Genomic DNA, 22,590 nt, shown 5'->3' with positions numbered 1-22,590 from the left:
TCTTTACTGGCAAATCTTACAAATTAAGCATAAGAGTGAATTCAATCTGAAGGACTCTTATCAGCTTCACCTGCAAATCGCAGGTGGTTCAGCTTGTTCAGCTCCAGCCAATCAGCTCGGGGGCGACATCTTCTCTGAAGCCAATCATCTTTCATGATCCCCTTCATTTAGCACCTGGCCTAACTTCTCTCTCCCCCAAGCAAGCAAACTTTCACCCACCTCCACCCCATCTCCTCCCTCACTCTCATTTCGTTTGTCTTTATCTGCTTCTGTCACCATGAACCCTAGTCGGCCTCCGCAGATGGCCGCTCACTCTGAGCCTCGTTCTGCAGGAAGTTTCTTCCTGTTAAAAGGGAGTTTTCCTCTCCACTTTCACCACATGCTTGTGAAGAATAGTTGTGATGGATTGCAGAGAGTCAATGAGTCCTCGCAATCAGCTGGTTTTCCTTTTGATGGAAATATTTAGAAGAATATGACCTGTACAAATAATTGAATACTTTTCTAATTGCAGCTTTTCTCTGTGTGAGTCTCTCCAGGTTGAAATAACACTGAATGAGAATATGTGGAGAGATAATTAGTGAGTTAATATTTGATGATTAGGTGGCCATAAATGTCTTCAAAGATATCCTTTCAGAATACCATAGGAAACATGCAAGGATAATGCCAAACGAATCCTTTTTTTTTTTTTTTTTTGTTTCTTTATTTAGGTTTATATTCCCTTACTTCGTTTGGCTGCACAGAGAGCAATCTTTTTATATAAATTTTATATATATAAATGCATTTATTTACCTCTTGAACTAATACTGAATACCTTTCTTAAACACATTTTGTTTAACTAAAAATAGATACAAATTAAGAAATCATGCTTTAATAACGTACATAGGAAAAAGGAAATAAAGTGTTCCTTTATTGAATATGTTAAAACCTCTGAGCTTCTCTATATGCATAGCAAAGTGAATTTACCTTTCTTCCAACCATTGTGACCATCAGCTGCTTCCTGGTGCCTCGCCCAGCCTCCAGAGACGAGCCTTCTCCCTCCCTGTCAGCCCCACCCTCCTGCTGCCCTGATCCAGCTGGAGACCCACTCCTGAATGGCTTTGTTACCACTACACGACTCTCCTGCCCCCAATTTAAAAAAAATCAAAGGCTCACAAAGCAGTTTTAAATAAAATATACCATGAACTCAGCGTGCTGAAGGAAACATACATCTGCAGACTTGCTGATAGTGACAGTGAGGTCATCAGCTTTGCCTTTTCGACTCTGCAGTGCCATTCCTTCCTCTTCTGCTTTCTTCTTGTCCTCTTCCACCTCCTTAAAAGTAACAAAAACCATCATACTTTAGAGCCTAAACCTTTAAAAAATTAAACATAATAAAATCTACATTGATATTATTTTTTTAAGTATTACTTTAAAAACACTGACTGACACATATGAATATTTCATATTATTATTTTAGGTATATCTGAATACGAAAGTGACTTAATTGGACTTGAACAAAACATATTAGCCTTGTTTTAGTTAATAAAGAAAAGAAATCCTTTGGATGAAATTACTTTTCTGCTTGTAGCCACTTCAGAATTTTCAAAATCAGTCTGAAGTCTCAAGACCTTTGGCGACAGGGCTTTCTGTGCAGTGGCCCCGGCTCTTTGGAATGCCCTCCCCCCTCCTATCCGTTCCGCAACTTCCCTGACACAGTTCCAAAAGCACCTTAAAACACACCTTTTCTCTCTTGCCTACCCTTCCTAACCCCCTCCATGTCCCTACCCCCCTTACTTCACCTCTTGTAAAGCGACCTTGGGTGTCCTGAAAGGCGCTATATAAATCAAAGTTATTATTATTATTATTATTATTATTATTATTATTGAAGGAAGACTCACTCACTTTAGGATTTTCAGTGGGTTCTATGATAGGGATCTGGCAGTGTCCTGGTTCAGCAAAGCAGTCCCAAACCATGACACTTCCTTTTCAATATCTCACAGCTGGGACAAGGTTCATTCCTTAGAATGCAATATTTGGTTTAACCCAAACCATACCCTCTAATCTGACAAAGTAATTCATATTCAGTCTCATCTGTCCGTAGAAAATTACTCCAGTGGTCTGGATCTTTGCTGCTCTTCACTCGTGCTGATTTATGGGGTGGCCAATTCTGCAGGTTTTTTTTATGCATCCTTGCTTCAAAGCTGAATCAAACAAATGGCTCATTACCAGGCCTTTATGGCACTTGCCGGTATGCTGAAGTGGTAGTTCAGTCATTTGAGTTAGCTGTGTTAGCTGCAGCTGGAAAAGTTTCTCTCTCACCATGTGAGTGTTTGACTGCAGCTGCAGTCTGACTAGAGTCGCTTTCTTGCATTGACCACCACAAAAATAACATTAGCTTTAAGATGTTCTAATGGGTAACATGTTTCAAGGTAAACAGGCTAATAGAGTTTAAGTTTTATGAAAAGAAAAGTGAAGCTAAATGTTTCTCTATTACAAAGTAGGCAAACCTGGTGACATGCTGTGAGCATGCTTTCTAGCTCCTGTCATAATTAAATTAATGCAGATTAAAACAGGGGTAAAACTAAGAATGCTCCAAGAATTCAGTTTTAGTAATAGAGGAAAGCTATTACTAGTTTTCCTCTTTAACTGAATAATTTTGGTTCATAAAGTTTAATTTCCTAAGATGAAATTTGACAATTCTGGATTTTGGCCATTTACGTACAATATAATGGTATGAAAATATTGATAAATGCTATTTAATCCAGCAAAAAGCAGGAGAAATCCAGCTTGATTCTACTTTGAATCTGAAAATATAGCTTCTCGGCCAGTAGGCAGCTTCTCCTCACCTTATACCTCTTCATGAGGGCTTCGTTCTTCCTGCGAAGAGCCTCGATCTTCTTGTCCAGCTCCAGATCTCTTTCATGATCCCTTTTGGGCATCACGTTACTGGTGGTCTGGTGAGACACGTTCACCATTACTCAGTTGAAGGCTTCAGATTTTGACTTTAGCTCTGATGGTCATATAAAGAAGACCGACTTCTTATATCTCTACAAGACATAAAAAGATCAAATTTATAAACACAAAGGAGGCAGGTTTTTTTTAAGAAATAAATGCATAATTTATTCATTTAGACTTAAAAATGAAAAATAAAGATAGACCTTAATTGTTTATTAAAAGAAGAACGGTAAAAACTCATGAGAGAGATCCATGTCTGAGCAATGACACATCAGTGCAGCCACCACAGATGGAGCATTCATTAGGAAGCTCAGTTACACATATGCAGGGCATCCTAAACATCCCATTGCAGTCAGCAGGGCCTGCCCTACCACAGTACATGAGGCCCAGGGCTAAAAACTCCAATAAGAACTCATGGGGCAGCAGCTTTACCTCTGCAGCAGCCCTCCGACATCAGATGGCAAGTTGTTGTGTTGAGGTAGCCCCATTTTTTACAGGGCATCAAATATCTGTGACTCAATGATCTCACTTCCTTTGGCCTGCTGTAATCTAATATTCTCTGCTGAATCTAGTTTGTGCAGATGAAGGGATATGGAGCTCATCCGACTGGCAGTAAAAAAGTTTTTTTTTGTAGGGAAAGAAAAACTGCATTATAAGCAGTGAGAGAGTAATCAAATATATTTATATTATAGATTCAGGGAAAGCTTCAGCCAGGTTTAATCAGCATAAAAGAATAAAAAAATGCATATTTTATGTTCTAAATTGGTTTCATTATTTTTTATTTTCAACCTCAAACTTAAGATATTTTATTCAAGACTTTAAGAGCACAAAGTAAATAGTGAGAAATTGTAGGAAAATATCATTAACAGTTTTCAAACTGTTTTCATGCCTTGCATTCAGCTCTTTTTACTTTGATCCCCATAAATAAGAAGCAGTGTGACCTTCTGCTTTAGATACACATCAAAGGACTTCTTATGGCTTAATATTTTCTTGGCTGGTTCCTTTAATTCTGCATTTGTTTTCTTTTGCCTCAATGCTTGGGATTTATTTTTTATAACCTAAGCCTGCTTTAAACCTCTTCAGTCTTTTTGCTTGAGGTCTATGCCCTATTACTTTCGTCATGATGCAGATTGTTGTCAAATGCTCTCAAACGTGTGTATTTATGGTGAATTTAAACTAAAAAAATATTTATTAATTAAGCTGTTTCTGAAGGGAACTAGGTTTATTTCTGAGGGTTTAATAGCAAAATATGTATGCCACATTTATAATTTTTTAGGTTTAAAACAAAGAAAAGGCTAAGCATCTTTTTAATTCACATAAATGAAATTATTTCAAATTTTAGTTTTTGTCTGTTACATCAGGGTTTGTGGTTGCAATATTGAAAAATGGAAAAAAGATTAAAGGAGTGCTAATACGTTTGCAAAGCTCTATATGGATAACCTTGACCTGCAAATCTGTAATTATGTTCTACAATTTTCAAGGGAAAAAAAGCTCTCTATAATATATTCTATTCTGCTCCAAAAATAGGTTATCTGGTCCAGAGAATTGTTTTATTTCTTATTATTTTATAATTGTTTGATTTTTCTAGGCATAGGACAAAAACAAAAATCAGAAAGAAAAAAAATCCCTGGGGGGCTGGATTCTGGATAGATTTTTGTCGTTCATTTAAAGGACATTATAGACCCACAGGACAAGCAATCACACACACGCTCAGACCTGTATGGGAAAAAAGCAGTGCTCTCAAACTAAAGGAATTAATTTCCTGCAACTGTTAGTTCCCACTTTAACACACCTGGATTCAATGTTATATTTATAATTAGCAAGGCTCTGTAGAAGTGAAATGCATAGTGAGAATATATTAGATCAATCTGATTCAGTAAAGTTGGACCAAGGAGACGTTCTGAAAGAGTTTGAAATCCTAATAACAGCTTTTTGTCAAATGAAAATTGACTTTATATTCTCAGTTTTTTGTTTCTCTGATGGGTTTGAGGAGGTGATGTTCTAAAGTGAGTCATTCATTCTCCACTGTTGCACTAATAACAACTCATGTCACGGTTGTTTCCACGGGATAAAACCAGAGCGAAGCAGTGACTCAGCCAGCAAGTGCACAAACACCATCACCATCATTTGAATTCCTGCTGCAGCTAAACCTGCAAATAAAATGCAGAATATCCGATCTCCTATTGACCTGGTAACTGCAGATCTTGAATGGAGTCTCAGCATGAGAAAAGTTTGGACTCAGTCTGAAAGAGGTAGCAGGCCCGGAAAGTGGTTACCTCACTGTCTCCAGTTGTCAGGGTATCCAAACACAACAGACCATGAGGACATACCACCAAGAATAGGCGCAACAGAGAGACGACTGTGAAATCTCAGCAAGTCCAATGACGAACGCTGGCTTTAGTTAAATCAAAGCAAGAAGGAGAATCTGAATGGGGATGTTAAACCTCTGGGTTCTGGAGATTGGATCTGAAACAGTGCACCACATTCACACAAAAATCATACACAGAGACGGTGTGGATGGAGTGATGGCGCCCATGCTCGGGCAAAAGGGCAGCAGAGAAGGGGCCTACAGGGAGAAGGCTGCCAGGGCTTTCCTCCTACCTACAAGAGCCTGGGAGAAAGAATGAGCCAGAGAGAGGATTGAAAAGCTGCAAGTAGCCAGAGCTAAATCTGCGTCAGAGAACCGAAGAGAGAAGGGGGGGTACCCTACACCAGAGAGAGGAGAGAAGGAAAGCAGAGAGAAGATACTCACAGGTTTCTCCATGTAAGCGGTGGGAGCCTGGCTGGGTCCAGGAGCGGGGCAGCCGAGGCAGCAGAGAGGGCTGCCTCCCCTCCTCTATCATGCCTCGATTACAATGAGACAAGTTGGGAAGCAGCCAAGATGTCTGAAAAAATGCACAGAGCTCCCCTGTTGACGGATTTTACAGCACCCACCCACTTGTCCTCTCTCTCTCTCTGTGACTCTGCAAACCTCCCACCTCCGTGCTGCTGCTCCCACTCCACCCCCCCCCTTTAAAAAACACTTGCTCTTCCCCTCCTCACTCAGTTTAAAGCATCCTGCTTACATCCTCCTGCTTTTCCAACACAGACATGGTTTTAGAAATTTAGTGATCAGATTTTTTTATAGATCAGGGACTTTTTTAGATCAGACCAGAGACCGAGATTGTTTAATTTAGAGTGTAACACAAATAGAGAAATATTGCACTGCAGGCCGACTGACTTCAGAATCTAACAGAATGAGAGGGACCAAAGAAATATCATTTTTAATGCATCAAAATGTGTCTTAATACATCAGATTTTTTTTTTAAAGTACATCAAAGTACAAACTTTTGGTTGATCAAAGTTAAGTAATTGTGTACATCCTGGTTAATTTACTACATGTTTGCTTAACCATAAACAGCCTTGTTTTTTATTTTGACAATTATTTATCTTCCCACTGGGATTCCTTCTTTACCTCATTCGCAACCAGACACATTTTGAAAAACGATGCATGCATGATCGTTTTAGTTAATAGGCATGCATGCACTGCTTATTAACCCAATGCGATTTGAACAGCTGTGTCTCCTTATAGTTCAAGATTTCCTTCTTCTTACATAGAAATGCACAAAGCAGACATATTAAGCATAAATCAATTCTGTGAATTGGAGGCTCTTTATCCATCTTATCCTTCAGGGACACAGGAGGCTATCTCCAGCTGTATATTGGTAAAAGGATGCGAACACCATGGACTGTTCTCCCTGCTGCCCTCCAGGAAGAGCCTGCAGCACTCGCTGCATTTCAGCAGGTTCATCTTTTCCCCTGTTAACTATAATCAAGACTCTGCATCACAATTAAGAGCATCATTTTTGCATTACTAAAGTGGCTGATTCTTTCATAATCAGTTTAAAAATGCACTTTATAAATGGAAATGTTCATTTTACTGTTGTAAGTCTCTAAGTCTAAGTCTGAGAAATGTCTCCAGTCCATCGCAGAGCTATTAAAGGTTTAATATAAGATTTTATATAAAGCTATAAGCATTGATCTCCTAAGATTTTAATTTCCCCCTTATTAATTCAGCTCCTGGTGGTGTGATTTACAGTGTAAATTAGGGCTGAAACAATTAATTGGATTAATCATGATTAATTGATTTTTGAAATAACCGTTAACTAATTTAGTAATCGATTAATTGTTACCAGGAGTTTCGAAACTCTAAATCGTGACTTTAGCTGACAGAGCAACCCATTTAGAGCAGTAATTATACCAGGATTGTAGAAAATATATAAACATTTTGTATTTAAGATTTAAAAACAACGTTTAGGTCTGTCAATATGCTCCATCCAGAACTTGTTAAGTGGAAAAGTCTGAGTTTCACCTGGTTTAATTTCAGAAAACATCTTCTTTAAAGAATCTTAGGCTATTCGATTATTATAAAATAATCGACAGATTAATCAGTTTGCAAATAATCGTTGATTGCAGCCCTAGTGTAGATCAAGATGTTGATTATCAAGGTGTTTCTAACAGAGAGTGTAAGTGCATGGTATCTCTGGAGAGATATAATCTTCAAATGAAAACTTTTGATTAAACTACATTAAAATGCCAGGAGGAACCCAGTGCTTTCTTGCTGATGGTCGTGAGACCATCATGATCTTGCGAGCTTTCAAGGTTTCAATCGCAGATCAGTCTGGCTACTTTCCGTTAAGAAAATTTGGAGCCGTTCACCAAACGAACGTCCAATCAGCGTTGGCTTTGAGGCGGGTTGAGGTGTGACGCAACGAGAAGCGCGACAGTTCAGTCTAAAGAACATGGCGGCTTCAGCCGATGAAACTAGCGTTAGCGTGGCTTATCGAGCAAGTTTTATCGGAATTACAGAGTATTTCTTCACTGAAAGAAGAGCAAAACACTGCTCTGGAGGCTTTTCTCAGAGGAAAATATGTTTTTGCTCTTCTCCCGACTGGTTTCGGCAAGAGTTTGATCTATCAATTGGCTTGTGCCTGGCTTGTGGTTGTGTTTTCGTCGTACCTCTGTTAGTACGTCATATGCTTCGTTGATCTGATTGGTTTATTTGGCCCGTCTATCACCAACATAGGCCAATCAGCTAACCAGTATTTTCGCCCCTTCCCAAAATTACTTCAACGGAAGGTTTCCAGATGGATATGCGGAGCAAATCCAGCAAATCCATCTGGCGGAGTCAGGTTAAGTTGAAAGCCCTTTGGGAAACTCCTCCAACTCCCATTGTCATTGTGACACAGCACACACAAGTGAACACTGCACACCATGAAATTGCATTTATGCCTCACCCGTGCAAGGGGGCAGCCCTCAATGGCGCCCCAAGGGAGCAGTGTGGCGGGACGGTACCATGCTCAGGGTACCTCAGTCATGGAGGAGGATGGGGGAGAGCGCTGGTTAATTACTCCCCCCACCAACCTGGCGGGTCAGGAGTCGAACTGGTAACCTTTGGGATCCAAGTCTGACACCCTAACCGCTCACCCACGACTGCCCAAGTCTGACACCCTAACCGCTCACCCACGACTGCCCAAGTTGCATGCGCTCTGTGCAGAAACTCCAAACTTCTATGACCATCATCTCATCTTTGGTACTTTTATCATTTCCCTGGTGGTATGTTATACTACTCTCTTACTAAAACCCATCCGTTCACCTTTAGTTTTCTAGATAAGCAAAAACAGATCGTATCTAAGATTTCTGCGAAGAAATCTGCCGTCGGTTAATGTTTTAGCAACAGTTTAGTTGTTTTTTATGCTAAAAGGCAAGGGAATCAGAGGAAGATGTATACAGTAATGTTTAACTAAACAAGCTTTAAAGAAAACACAACAATATCATATTAAAGATTCAAAATAAGTGATTAATAAACTACAATTAAAGTTCATAAAGGTATGCTGTAGCAATGCAGTGGAAAATATTGTCATGAGACTATTTCTAACATGGTACAAAAAGAGCCATAAAGGTATAGTGGAGTATGTTTTTTTTTTAAGGGTGGGTCATCAAATTAAGTGGTCCTCCTAATTGTCAATCATTCTGGTGATATGTTTACCTAAGGTCGCCTTACATGCGTGGTGAGTCTGACATGGTGGGAAAATTGCAAATCTTTTTTTGGAAAGTAAGCTTGTGAGAGCGATGCAAACAGTAACTTTTTAAACAGAGCATGCAGGAGGAGAATTCGGCTCATGCATGCTGTCGCATGCGTTGTGCATGTGCATTTTTTTTTTTAACTGGAGAGATCGGGTCTTTTCAAAAATTTGCGAAAATTCTCCAATATACCTTTAACAAACTAACACTGGAAATAAGTGCATAGGTCATTTAATTTAACTGCACAAGGAGAAATGCATGCTCTCTCACGGATTTAATAGGCATTCCTTCTGGGGAGCGTTTACAGGGTTGTGCGTGTGCATTTTCTTTAAAGGGGTGGGGGCGGGTCTTTTCCTCTTCTATACCTTTAAAATGGTTTATTTAAATTGATGGGGAAAGGGCCAAAGAAAAGTAGTAGCCAACACGAAGAGAATAAAGATAAATCCTACATTACTAACTTGCAGTGCACTTTTACATTTGTCTGAGGTGTTGAATTCTGGCCTAAAGTCCTATACTATGGAGTTTTCGTGTTTTCTTCCACATGCACTTTCACTTAACCCTACGGACCCACCGCTGGGTCCAGCTGCAACGTGACCTCATAATTTTAACAGACCCCCAGTATTGATGTAAAAAACACATTTGGCACAGTTTGGTGACATTTTTGGATAAATGTGCCAAAATGGCCCCTCCGCCTAAGAAATTTCTCACTAGACAACATTTAGATTTAAAAGTCTGTACTACTTTTTTGTGCTATAATTAATATTTTGGTAGTGTTTTGCAATGTTTATTTCAAAGAAAATTTTGGCGAGGTTCAAAAAATGCAAAATATTTTGTATTTTGTCCCTAATATTTCAGGCAGGGTCAAAGCAACAATGGTGCTGACACCAGAAAACCATTCTATGACATCTTACCTTTACAGAGGTAACAAAAGTTTCTTCTTAAATCTAATAGCTGTGAGGCTATAAGTGATTTACTTTTGTGTGTTTTTGTCAGGCAGAAATTTATTTATCCCCCCTGAGGGTGTAAGAGGTTAAGGTACTCCAGCTTCCCTCCACTGTAATAATACATGATAAATAAAATATTTTAGATAAAATATTTATTCTATAATCTATTTTTAAAGGCTTATTGAAGAGAAAATATTTTACATATTTTGGGTGTTTGATTATTTGGTCTCTGGCTATGCCAATATTAACATTTAATGTAATATTTCATAATAATTAAGGCAAAAACAGAACAAAGATAAGACGCAAAATATCTCCTCACCTGAAATCCGTTTTCAGCGCCATGAAGGTAAAACGACATCCTGACCACCTGCAATATAGCATAATGTCCACAAGTGGGCGCCAGATGATTTTCTACCAACCCGGTGCAGGTACTACACCTGTATGCGTTGTAATAGCCTAAATGCTGCAAATGTAGGTTATTAGAATTTGAATATAAAAATATTTGAAAGCTTTAGAACTGAACTGTGTTTAAAAAAAGTTTACACAGAATACAGTTGTCCTTTTTACAGCAACACGCTACATAGAGGAGACATTTTTAAATTGAAATTTAACAATTCAGAGAAGAATTCAAGTTCATATATTATTAGTATATATTGAGGTCTCAGTTGGTTGCAGTAGAGTATAGCTGTGAAGAGAAATGAAGCAGAATAAGGTACTTAATTGTTTTGTTTTTTTGTTTGTTTTTATATAATAAATCAAATGTAAATTTGCACTGATTAAACATGCTTAAACACCTTCACTGTCTGACACTTCAAAATCTAATCCAATTCAGGAGTCACAACTTTATTCCTTAAAGATCCAAACCTTTTGTATACTTAAATATCAATGAGATTACAGCAAGTAATCAAATGCCTAGGAGGTTTAATGGAAAACTTAAGCAAACAATGAAGAGAAATTATCAGCATCTGACTGGGGTTTTTTTTTTTAGCAGCAAAAGGAATCATTTTTGTTGGCTGCTGTAGATCCAAGCATACTGTATTCATGTCTTACAATTGCCCCTTCAAATTTGTAGACCTTAATCCTGTAAAAATCAGCAAAGTTCACATATAGAAATTGAGGCTCACGGTCACAGACACTTTCCATCCAGTTTAACTTGGGAAAGAAAATGGAGTGAATTCCCTTCTGTAGGAAGACCTGCGGCTGTTATTGCAATAAAACCTATTTTATATGTGCTAACGTCAGAGGGAGGGGCTATACTTTTAATACATTTTACTTCTGTGTTCCATTACTTTAAAAACAAAAGTTACATCATCTGTGCTTACTGCTGTCAGTCGCATGCCATTCAGAAACTTATTTAAACCGAAATTTGTGGATGCCACATGACAAAAATGGGTGTGAATACATTGGTCAGACAGTAAAAAAATAAGATACAGCAAATGAGCTTTGGAATTAAATTTATTTGTCTTATTTTGTGAAGAGGAAGCAAATATTGATGATGAGAAGCAGAAATATTAAACAAAATGCTGACCAACTAAAGAGAGGAGAGGGTCTAGTGTTTCCCTTTCTGTTACATGATCCTCCAGGTAGCATTCGAAAAGGAAAAGTTTGTCTAAACTGGAGGATGGCTGATACCAGTTATTTCCTCTATGAGCTGTACTATAAAAAGTACCAATGATTTGACTGCTACTGTTTGAGGAATTGTACAGCTTAGATACAACAATACCATGGATTCATTTTTTCAGCTGTTCTCATTTTTATCAAGTTGATTGTTGAACAAAAAAATAAAAAAAACTTCTTTATGATTATTGTTAAATAACTCCAAACAAGTGCAAGGGATGAAAAGATTAGGGAAAATAGATGTTTTCATATGCTGTCATGCTTTAATCTTATTAATCATCTTTTGTTTGGCCCCATGGTAAAATATAACCCCTAATATCATCAGCATAGCAAAGGATTAAATGAATATGAGGTTAAAACTGCTGGTCACAAAGGCCTCATAGTCTTTCACTGATTTTCACTTTTGGAGGATTTAAAATCAACCACTGCATTTTGAATTGTACTTTAAAAACAATCTAAGGACAAAATTTCAAATTATCTGGAACTTTTTGAATTGAACACAGGCTTTTTGGTTAAGCCAAAAAGAACATAAAGAACAAAACAATCGCAATTGTGCAAAAAATAATGAAAAGAACAAACTCAGTTGGTAAAAAATACTTAACCCTTTAAAGCCAAGTGTATCATTTTTGATACATGAGTTTTTGAGTCCTCTGCATGATCAGTGTGATATTTTTTTTCTTGAAAACCCTAATTTACAGAATGAGAAACATGTAGTGAACAGAAAACCCATAAAATATTATACAGAAATCCCCACTGTATCAAAATTGATGCAAATAAATGATCTGATTTAACTTATACAAAATGTATGTATTTTTATTTACTTTTTCAGAAAGTGTCATGATTGGTTACAGAGTAAACCCAATATGCAGAACACACACGGAGGCTGATGAAAAGTTTAACAAGGTTTATTGTAAACACAATCATATGAATATTGCACAGGAGCTGGTTCGGGCCTGAGGGCAGGTTCACTGGAGTCTGCAGTCTACAGTTCAGTTAGCACACGGACTGGAGGGTTATTAGTCTTTGAGTTTGCTGATGAAATACCTTGAAGGAATCCGGGTTACTCTTAGAGAGAGAAACTGTTGGGTCCAGAGACTGTTTGTTCAGCAGAGTCCAATAACTGCTTCAGCGTCTTACTTCTGACTTTGAGGCCAGACCTTGATTTGGGTTTCCAGCTCTTAGCCAAGAGCTGCAAGGGAATCCAGGGAAGAGTCTTCAGGTTTGGCTCACGAGGGCAGGCTAGGCAGGTTAAGCTCATCCAGAGCTTCACGAAGAGACAGGATTCCTGTGAGGCAAAAACAAGGAAGAATTAGAATCTTATCTCAACAGGAGATAGCAAAGATTCTCAGGTTTAATAGGCTCTGGTTGCTAACCAAACTAGATCAACACTGCGGCGTTGAGGCAAGGTCTGAAGTCAGCTTATATAGGAGTGGGTCCTCTGATGATGAGATGTGCCACAGGTGTGTTGGAGGCTCAGCTCAGGAGGACCCACAGCGCACTCTGCTGGAGGAAGGTGGTACAGCTCCAGATCCCAACAGTACCCCCCTCTCAACGACCGCCTCTTGGCGGTCCAGAAGATGTCGACGGGAGGGAGCGCTCGTAATCCTCAATCAAGGACGGATCGAGGATGTAAGAGCCAGGAACCCATTGGCGATCCTCCGGACCGTAGCCCTCCCAGTCGACGAGGTACTGCCATCCGCGACCTCGCCGACGGGAGTCCACGATCCGGCGGACAGTGAAGGCAGGATGTCCATCGACTTCCAGGGTGGGTGGAGGGGAGTCGGATGGAGGGCACAAGGGACTGGTGATAACAGGTTTAATCTGGGAGACATGGAACGTTGGGTGTATGCGGAGACTCGGAGGGAGATGCAGGCGTACGGCGGAAGGATTGATGACCTGGGCTACCTTGTACGGACCTATGAATCTCGGGGACAGTTTACGGGACATTCCCTTGAGTGGAAAGCCATACCTCCTGGCCTATGGTGTACTCTGGGGCAGGACGTCTCCTGGAGTCAGCAAATCGCTTGGTGGTCACCGAAGACTGATTCAGGGAAGCGATGGTGTCCCTCCAGACTCGACGACAGCGGCGGATGTGATGATTGACTGATTGGACTGAAATCTCTCTCTCATCTGCTGGAAAAAGGGGAGGTTGATATCCGAGACTGACCTCCAATGCGAGTTTGATGGCTAGAAGTTCTCGGTCCCCAACGTCGTAGTTTTGTTCTGCCGGAGAGAGTCTACGGGAGAAAAATGCACAGGGGTGAATCCTTTGATCAGAGTCGAGTTGTTGGGATAACACGGCACCAACACCAGAGTCAGAGGCGTCCACCTCGAGGATAAATTGCTTGGCAGGATCAGGCTGGATTAACACAGGAGCTCTGGAAAACAAAGTCTTTAATTTATCAAAAGCACTTTGAGCTTCGGGGGTCCACTGGAAGGTCTTTTTGACTGATGTTAGAGTTGTGAGAGGTAGAGCTGTCTGACTATAATTCCTGATAAAACGACGGTAGAAGTTGGCAAAACCCAGGAATCTCTGCAGCTGTTTTCGGTTTTCAGGTATCGGCCAATCCAAAACGGCTTTTATCTTTTCTTCAGATGTCTTAACCTGCCCGGCCTCGAGCACAAACCCTAAAAAGGTGACTGAAGGTTGATGAAACTCGCATTTTTCAGCCTTTACAAAAAGTTTGTTCTCCAACAATCTTTGTAGGACCAGGCGGACATGTTTTTTATGCTCGGAAAGGTTCTTTGAATAGATTAAAATGTCGTCAATGTATACAAACACGAAGATATTCAAAAAGTCTCTGAGGACATCGTTGACGAGGGCTTGGAAACATGCGGGGGCGTTAGTGAGACCAAAAGGCATGACCAGATATTCAAACTGGCCCAACGGGGTTTTAATGGCTGTCTTCCATTCGTCACCTTCTCTAATCCTGAGAAGGTGATATGCGTTTCTTAAGTCGAGCTTGGTGAAGACAGTAGCCCCTTGTACTGGTTCAAAGGCTGATGCTAGTAACGGAAGTGGGTATTTATTTTTAACAGTTATTTGGTTAAGGCCTCTGTAGTCTATACAAGGTCTTAGAGAACCATCCTTTTTGCCCACAAAAACTAAACCAGCACCCAACGGAGAAGAAGATGGACGTATTATTCCAGCAGCTAGGGACTCATTTATGTATTTTTCCATGGTTTCTCGTTCTGGTTTGGAAATGTTGTAAAGTCTACTGCTGGGCAGAGGAGCTCCTGGTAATAGCTCAATCGCACAGTCATATGGTCTGTGAGGTGGAAGAGACGTAGCACTGACCTTACTGAAGACAGGAGCCAGATCATGGTACTCGGAAGGGACAGAAATAAGATCAGGAGAGTCCATCTCCCCCCTACCTCTAGGAGACTGCACAGCGGGAGCTGCAGAACGAAGGCATGTTTCATGACATGAGGTCGACCACGATTCAATGTGGCGTTCAGCCCAGTTTATATGGGGATTATGTCGTTCCAGCCACTCAAAACCAAGCACCAAGGGAGAACAAGTAGAAGGAAGAACAAAAAATGTCAGAGTTTCACGATGATTTCCAGAAATCAAAAGCTCAAGAGGTTGCGTTTGATGGGTAACCTGATGGAGTCTCTTCCCATCAATAGCAGAGACACTAAGTGGCTTGGTTAAAGGGACAGTCTCGATCTGTAGCTGCAGAACCAGGTTAGAGTCTATCAGATTACGCTCACATCCAGAGTCGATAAAAGCTGACAATGTGAGATTCTGGTTAGAGAAAAATAGGGTGGCTGGAAGCATCAAATGAGGAGATCTTTCAGTTTTCAAATGGCCCGTCAGACTCCTCAGTTCCTCTGACGGGCCCCGGCTTTTGACTTAGCTGGGCAAGAAGCAATGAAATGGCCATTCTCACCACAGTATATGCACAATTTGCCCCTGAGACGTCTTAGCCTTTCCTCAGGGGTTAGTCTTGTGTGTCCAACCTGCATGGGTTCGGCTTCCGTCTCAACAGAGTGAGAGACCTGGACAGGCATAGAGAGAGACTGGGTCTTAGGCCTCGGCTTGGAAATGGGTTCTGTGGATCCAGAAAAAACAGAAGCATTATTCAATGCAGGGGCTGACACAAAAAAACGTTGACTCTTTTTTCTAGAGCTGTCTCTAGCACGAAGTCTGTTGTCCAACCTAATAGTTAGGCGGATTAAATCCTCCAGACTAGCTGGTTCATCGAGAGTAGCAAGTTCATCCTTGATATTGTCATTCAATGCCTTAAAATATGCACTTTTAAGAGCACATTCGTTCCATCCGGAAGCTGCGGCTTTGACCCGGAAGTTGATGGAAAAATCCGCTACTGAGGAATTTCCCTGTCTTAGATTCAGCAGAGCTCGAGAGTCAATTGTTTGATCAGAATCTTAATTAAACACCTGGGAGAATTCAGAAACAAACTCTGAAAAAGTTAATCTGAAACTGGTCTCGGAAGAAAATCTGGCCTCCGCCCACTCGAGGGCTCGCCCAGTGAGTTGGGACAAAATAAAAGTTATTTTCTTTTTCTCCGTAGGGAAACTGTCAGGAGAGTTCTCAAAAATAAGACGGCATTGAAACAAAAAACCTTTACAGTCTTTCTGATTACCTGAGAATTTTTCAGGGAGACTTGGGCGGAACTCTGGTGATGACGTCACAGCCGGTGACCTCGGGGGCGGAACTGGACCCGGAAATGGTTGTACTGCCGGCGTGGCGTTAACTCGGTTCAAGTGGTTAGCATAGATTTGAACCACTCGGTCTTGTAACTCAATGTGGGTGTTTAACTCACTGAGAGCCAGAACATGTTCCTGGATTTGAGCCTCCCGCTCCTCCAATAGACGACGGAGGTGGTCTGCTGGGCCTTGTGTTTGGCCGCAGTGTTCTGTCATGATTGGTTACAGAGTAAACCCAATATGCAGAACACACACGGAGGCTGATGAAAAGTTTAACAAGGTTTATTGTAAACACAATCATATGAATATTGCACAGGAGCTGGTTCGGGCCTGAGGGCAGGTTCACTGGAGTCTGCAGGGATGACAGTTCAGTTAGCACACGGACTGGAGGGTTATTAGTCTTTGAGTTTGCTGATGAAATACCTTGAAGGAGTCCGGGTTACTCTTAGAGAGAGAAACTGTTGGGTCCAGAGACTGTTTGTTCAGCAGAGTCCAATAACTGCTTCAGCGTCTTACTTCTGACTTTGAGGGCAGACCTTGATTTGGGTTTCCAGCTCTTAGCCAAGAGCTGCAAGGGAATCCAGGGAAGAGTCTTCAGGTTTGGCTCACGAGGGCAGGCTAGGCAGGTTAAGCTCATCCAGAGCTTCACGAAGTTCTTAATTCAATTCTTAATTCAATTTATAAAAAGGTAGAATTTTCTATTAATTATTTTATGGCTTTAAAGGGTCAAGCACTAAGATCACAACATCTGCAGGAACTTGTGACATTTAAAAAAACTGCTGCAGCAATTGAATAATGGAAGACATCTTTATCTTTTACCATGCTGACATCCTAAACCTTGAAAAGCTTTGCAACTTTGAGACAAATTCATAGATATATTAATAAACTAAGGTTTCTGAAGTTGTTTTTCCAGATCAAAAAGGGAGATTTTGTTTTATGGTTCCAGAGAGTGTAACCAAAAGAGAGAAAACAACTTCACACCCATCGCTCAGAGCTGTTTGACTCCAGACACATAGCTTAGTTCACTATACTGACTTCTCTCGGATCTGCCTTGGAGTGAATACCTGACAAAAAGTGAAGAGGTGTGTTATCTATAATGAGCAATACCCCCAGAGTCTCCCGAGACGGGGGGAGGATGAGAGACTCGCAAGGACGGACACATCGGTACAGACCAGGACTGATACACGGCTAACGAGAAAGCTCACCCAAACCACACTGACAGAGACGGCACCAGAAGTGCGATGCCAATGTAGCAAGATATGCAAGAACACCAGAGGGCTAAAGATCCATCAAGCCAAGACCAAGTGTGGAAAGGAGGCAATTTTGTTGCAGCGCAGGGTGGAGACACCTCGTCAGATGTAGGAGAATACCAGTCAGGAGACACCCCACAGCACTGAGATCTCTTGGCAACGGCTTTGCCTTTGAACCACACAGTGGTCAACTCTGATGCCTCCCAGCAACCTCAACCTGCAAAGGACAGAATAGAATGGCCGAAAATGAACAGCAACAAGGAGTGGCAGCAGCTGCATGAGGACCTCTGTAAGATTCTTGAAACTGCTCTGGTCGGGGCAGCAGAACAGTAGATGGTAACGATGACAGCACTCATCTATAATGTGGCCAAGGAGCGGTTTGGTGTCAAGGAGAGGAAGACCAGTACTCCTAATGTCTGGCAACAAAATCGGAGGGAAAAGGAGATGCAGAGCTTACGGAGAGAGATAAAGGCATTATCCAGGCAGTTCAAGAATGCCACGAAGGGGAAAAAGAGGGAATTAGAGACCTAACATCAGGGCTTCGTGAGCAGCTTCGCAGGCTGAGAAGGGCAGAGCAGACACGGAAGCAGAGAAAGAAGAAGGGGGCAAAGAGGGCACAGTTCATCAAAGACCCTTATAGGTTTACTAAAACCTTATTAGGAGAAGCAAGTTTAGGATCACTCAGCAGCTCTAAGGAGGAGGTTGAAGAAGCTCTGAGGTTGACTCAGTTTGACCCACAGAGGTATGAACTTCTTAGCAGCCACCCAAAGATCATCAGGGTGCCACCCCCTTCAGAACCTTTGGTGACCAGAGAACCAACTTGGAAGGACGTAGAAGAAGTGGTGAAAAGGGCAAGGACAGCATCAGCCCCTGGACCAAGCGGGGTGCCTTATAAAGTGCACAAGAAGTGTCCACTTCTGCTACATAGACTTTGGAAGCTCCTCCGGACAATCTGGGCAAAGGGCAACTACCTGGAGAGTGTCAGAGGGCTGCTTTGTGCCAAAGGAGAAGCACTCTTCTGAGATTCAGTTCCGTGCCATCTCTCTGCTGAGTGTAGAAGCCAATATCTTTTTCTCAGTCTTGGCGAGAAGATAACTAACTACATGACAACAAATGGATACCTCAACACCTCGATCCAGAAGGGGGGGATTCCCGGGTTCTCTGGATGCCTGGAACACACCACCATGCTCAGCCATCTGATCCAGGAGGCCAGGGGGAGCAAGGGCAACCTAACAGTTGTCTGGCTGGACCTCACAAATGCATATGGGTCCATGCCCCATTCCCCCATCAACAAGGCTATGGAGCAGTACCACATCCCCGACAAGATCAGGCAGTTTTATTAACAGCTACGTGGGGTCATTCAAGCTGCGGATCCAGACTGCCAAGTTTACTACCGCATGGCAGTATGGAGAAAGGCATTGTAACAGGATGCCCAGTATCCCCCATTTTGTCCATCATGGGGATGAACCTTCTGATTACAGCAGCAGCAGCAGAGGCCAAGGGACCAGTTACAGCAGCACGGAGCAGACAACCCCCACTGAGATGATTTATGGATGACCTCACCATAACAACCACAACGCATGTGCAGGCAAGGTGGATTCCTGAAGACTTTCGGGGCTTTAGCATCATGGGCAAGAATGGCTTTTAAGCCCAGGAAGTCACTGAGCATGGTGATAAGGCGGGGGAGACTAACAGAGGCTTTCAAACTGCATGTCCAAGGCGAGCAGATCCCTACAATCAGGGAGAACCCCATTAAATGCCTGGGGAAGTGGTACGACGACACCCTCAGTGACAAAAACAACATCTCTGACACTTCAAATCAGGCGGACGAGTGGCTAAGGAGGGTTGACAAGTCAGGCCTACCCGGCAAGTTCAAGTCCTGGATATACCAGCATGGGCTCCTTACAAGACTTATGTGTCTGTTGACAGTCTATCAAATCCCAGTGACTGCAGTGGAGGGAGTGTAAAGGAGAGTGAATAAACATCTCAGGCGATGGCTAGGTATCCCTCCCAGCTTTACTGCAGTCGGGCTCTACATTAGATCATGACAGCTCCAACTTCCATTTTCCTCTGTGGTGGAGGAGTTCAAAGCGGCCAAGTGCATGGTGGCAATGAGACTCAAAGGATGAGCAAGTATGCAATGCAGGAGTCACAACACGAACAGGCCGTAAGTGGGCAGCCAACAATGCAATCAGACAAGCTGAGAGCTCCCTGGAGTTGAGAGACATTATCGGTAGTGTCTGCATTGGTCGACAAGGACTGGGAACATCTCACTTCACACGGTGGAGGAAGGCAAGCGTCCAGCAGAAGCGGGAGATGCTACAGGCGGAAGTTCGTCCCCAGGAGGAGGAGAAAAGGAGGGCTAGGGCTGTGGAGCTGGCAACGCAGGGAACATGGACCAGATGGGACCTCCCAAACAGAAGGGTCCCATGGACTGAGCTCTGGAGGCTGGAACCTTTCCGTGTTAGCTTCCTCCTGAGATCTGTGTATGACACGCTCCCATCACCAGCGAACTTAGCCAGGTGGGGCTCGAGGGAGGACCCGCTCTGCAAGTTGTGCAGACAGAGGGGGACACTGGCCCACATTTTAGCAGGGTGCCAAATCATTCTGGCCCAGGGGAGATATAGGTGGCGTCATGACCAAGTGCTTCGAGTGATGGCTGACATTTTCGAGCAGGCCAGGAGAAGACCACAGCCGATTAAGCCACAAGTACCATCTATGCAGTTCATCAGGGCAGGAGAAAAGCCACTCTCTAGTAAAAGAGCCAGGACCAACATCCTCCAGGGGGCACAGGAGTGGGAGATGACAGTCGACCTGGGGAAGAAGCTCACTTTCTAACCAATCGTCCAGACGACCTTGAGGCCTGCCATTGTCATCTGGTCAGAGTAAGCCAAGAAGATCATCCTGGTGGAACTGACTGTGCCTTGGGAGGAAGGCTGTGAGGAGGCCCATGAGAGGAAGAACCTAAAATACCATGGACTGCAAAGACAAAGGCTGGAAAGCATGGCTGTTTCCAGTGGAGGTCGGGTGCAGAGGATTCCCAGCACAGTCAATGTCGTCTGTGCTCACTGCACTTGGAATATCTGGCAAGGAGAGAAAGAAAGCTGTGGGCAGGATTGGGGAGGCAGCAGAGAGAGCCTCATGCTGCTTGTGGTTTAAGAGGGAGGAGGGGGGCTGGAGGCCTGGAGATGATGGGCAGTGACCTGGCCACCACTGCTGACCCGCCAGCTGGACGGTGTAGCGGTTAAGGGTTTAAACACCTTGTTAAGGTTGGGCACCGTCTGATGACATCAACCCCAGGCCAAAGACCACCCACAGTCACATTAGGGAATGGCTGTATGTATAGCATCACATGATGTATTCAATAAATAAGACTGTAAACACCCAAGAAGGACATAATAAGACGGTTGTGAGTGAAATCAGCAGAACAAGTTTTATTTGGCTGATTTTTTTCATTCATGCTGTCAGTCTTTGACAATTAAGATCACTGAAATTTCTGTTTGTTTGTTGTTTTGTTATTTTCACTGCACTTATCTGCCCAGAGAATGTCATCAAATAAGAAGCCAGATTGTTGACCTCAGATTGTTGACAAACAGCTTCTATTTGTGAAAAGGCGCCACCCACTAAACCAGTAGTTGAATGTTGTCAACGATCGAATGTTATTTTAACCTTATGTGCAGATAATGACGTATCACGTTGTTCTGTTCCAGAAATACCTAAAGACAGGGACAGGTGTATCCAGGATATGATCAGTAACTGATGTTCTGTTCCAGCTTGAACTAATCTGGGAGTGGTCATTTTTGTATTAAAAAACAAATCACAGTAGAGTGTCATGTATTCTTCTTAGCTTTTTTAGATCTTGTTTTACTTTCCTTGCTAGTTAAATATTATTTATTATTATTATTATTGGTGTTGATATTTTCCAATATCAAGCTATCCTTAAGCCTCATCTTAATTTTACTAATCTGGTAATCTGGTACCAATAGCAGATTAATGTTTTACCTGAATAATTAAAAAAATTTTTAAAGGCATGAAGCAGGATGCAAAATGAAAAACAAAATACTGTTGTTGTTTTTTTTTCCGTTTAGGGAGATAATTTGACTTTAAAGAAATAAAAAGTGTGTTTTTTCTTTTTTTTTTTTTTTAGGGATTAACATTTTTTTTTTAAGTAAAATTGAATTCCTGGAATGATCAGTTGAGCAACTTCACTTCCTCAATCACAGATGCTTGATTCTGTAATAGGCAAAGACTGAGTTTAAGGTCAACGAATGGAATGTTTCCAGTTCCAACTGCTGCAAAAGACAAAACAATCAGCTCTCCTCAACTGCTTTACAATAAAGCGAGGTGATTTACATTTAACATCAAGGAAAAATTAGAAAACTTCTTATAGTTAGACATTTTATAAGCTTTTTGTTCCTCTATAATCCTCCAAAGTATTAGAGATTTTTTAAAATCTTTTAGAACCTGAATCTAATTTCTTCTCATAAATTGTTAAAAACAGATTAGATTTCTAGATTTTCTTCCATCCCTTTCAGCATTTTCAAAGGTCTTCAATTTTTTTTTTATCCATGTCACGCATGCCTTGTTTTGCAACAGTAAAATTTAAAGGTAAGTGGGTGGAGCTACACAAACTCACATTCCTATCAAATGCTGCATTATAAATAGAGAGGTGACACGCATGTTAAGCACAAGTTAATTTTTTCTTCTGAGACAGGTATGTTTGGTCATTTGAAATGGTTATGAGGAGTGTTGTATTTTCTGAATTGGTTTGTTTGTCATTCTTTTAGAAAGTGATTCCTTTAGCATCCACCGAAGAGACAAAATGAGTGATCGTAAGTCAGATTTCATTTCACTGTTCTGGTTTTACTGACTGTAAATGACATCACTGTTTTGGTGGGAATTTGAATATGCCTCTTTAAATTAATTTATCATTAATACTGTTTTTTTCTTTACTTTTTTTAGCAGCTGCGGTAAGTGTCGTTTCTTTCTCATCATTATCGTTTTGCATGCAGACTGTAGTAATGTGGTGGTTCCTTTTTCTCAGGATAAGAAGCCTGAAGAAGCAGGATCTGATCATTCAGAGTCTGAAGGATCCGGTTCTGAAGGAGTAA

The 22,590-nt window shown here is 41.6% G+C and overlaps 1 protein-coding gene and 1 long non-coding RNA gene across 3 annotated transcripts in view; one reads left to right on the top strand and one right to left on the bottom strand.

Moving 5' to 3' along the window:
* LOC119789556 (coiled-coil domain-containing protein 9B) overlaps positions 1-5,896 on the bottom strand; it is a 29,310-nt gene extending 23,414 nt beyond the window's left edge. Inside the window, exons 1-4 of one of the 2 annotated variants that reach the window (XM_038294483.1) lie at positions 5,687-5,896; positions 2,826-3,026; positions 1,207-1,311; positions 964-1,119 (exon numbers count right to left, since the gene is read on the bottom strand). In XM_038294483.1, the coding sequence (XP_038150411.1) occupies positions 964-1,119; positions 1,207-1,311; positions 2,826-2,954 (390 nt within the window). In that variant the 5' untranslated portion in view covers positions 2,955-3,026; positions 5,687-5,896. The remainder of the gene's footprint in view (positions 1-963; positions 1,120-1,206; positions 1,312-2,825; positions 3,027-5,686) is intronic. The other variant, XM_038294484.1, reaches the window with a different exon arrangement.
* A 16,204-nt stretch (positions 5,897-22,100) lies between these two features.
* On the top strand, positions 22,101-22,590 carry LOC119789561. Its single transcript, XR_005281605.1, has 4 exons — positions 22,101-22,193; positions 22,267-22,311; positions 22,442-22,449; positions 22,524-22,590. It is a non-coding gene; the product is annotated as an uncharacterized LOC119789561 (long non-coding RNA).

This window comes from Cyprinodon tularosa, unplaced genomic scaffold, assembly GCF_016077235.1.
Source record: "Cyprinodon tularosa strain WSP-4 unplaced genomic scaffold, ASM1607723v1 ctg340, whole genome shotgun sequence".
Lineage (NCBI taxonomy): Eukaryota > Metazoa > Chordata > Actinopteri > Cyprinodontiformes > Cyprinodontidae > Cyprinodon > Cyprinodon tularosa.
Note: the sequence above shows the minus strand (reverse complement) of the source record. Positions and strands in the feature narration are given on the sequence as shown.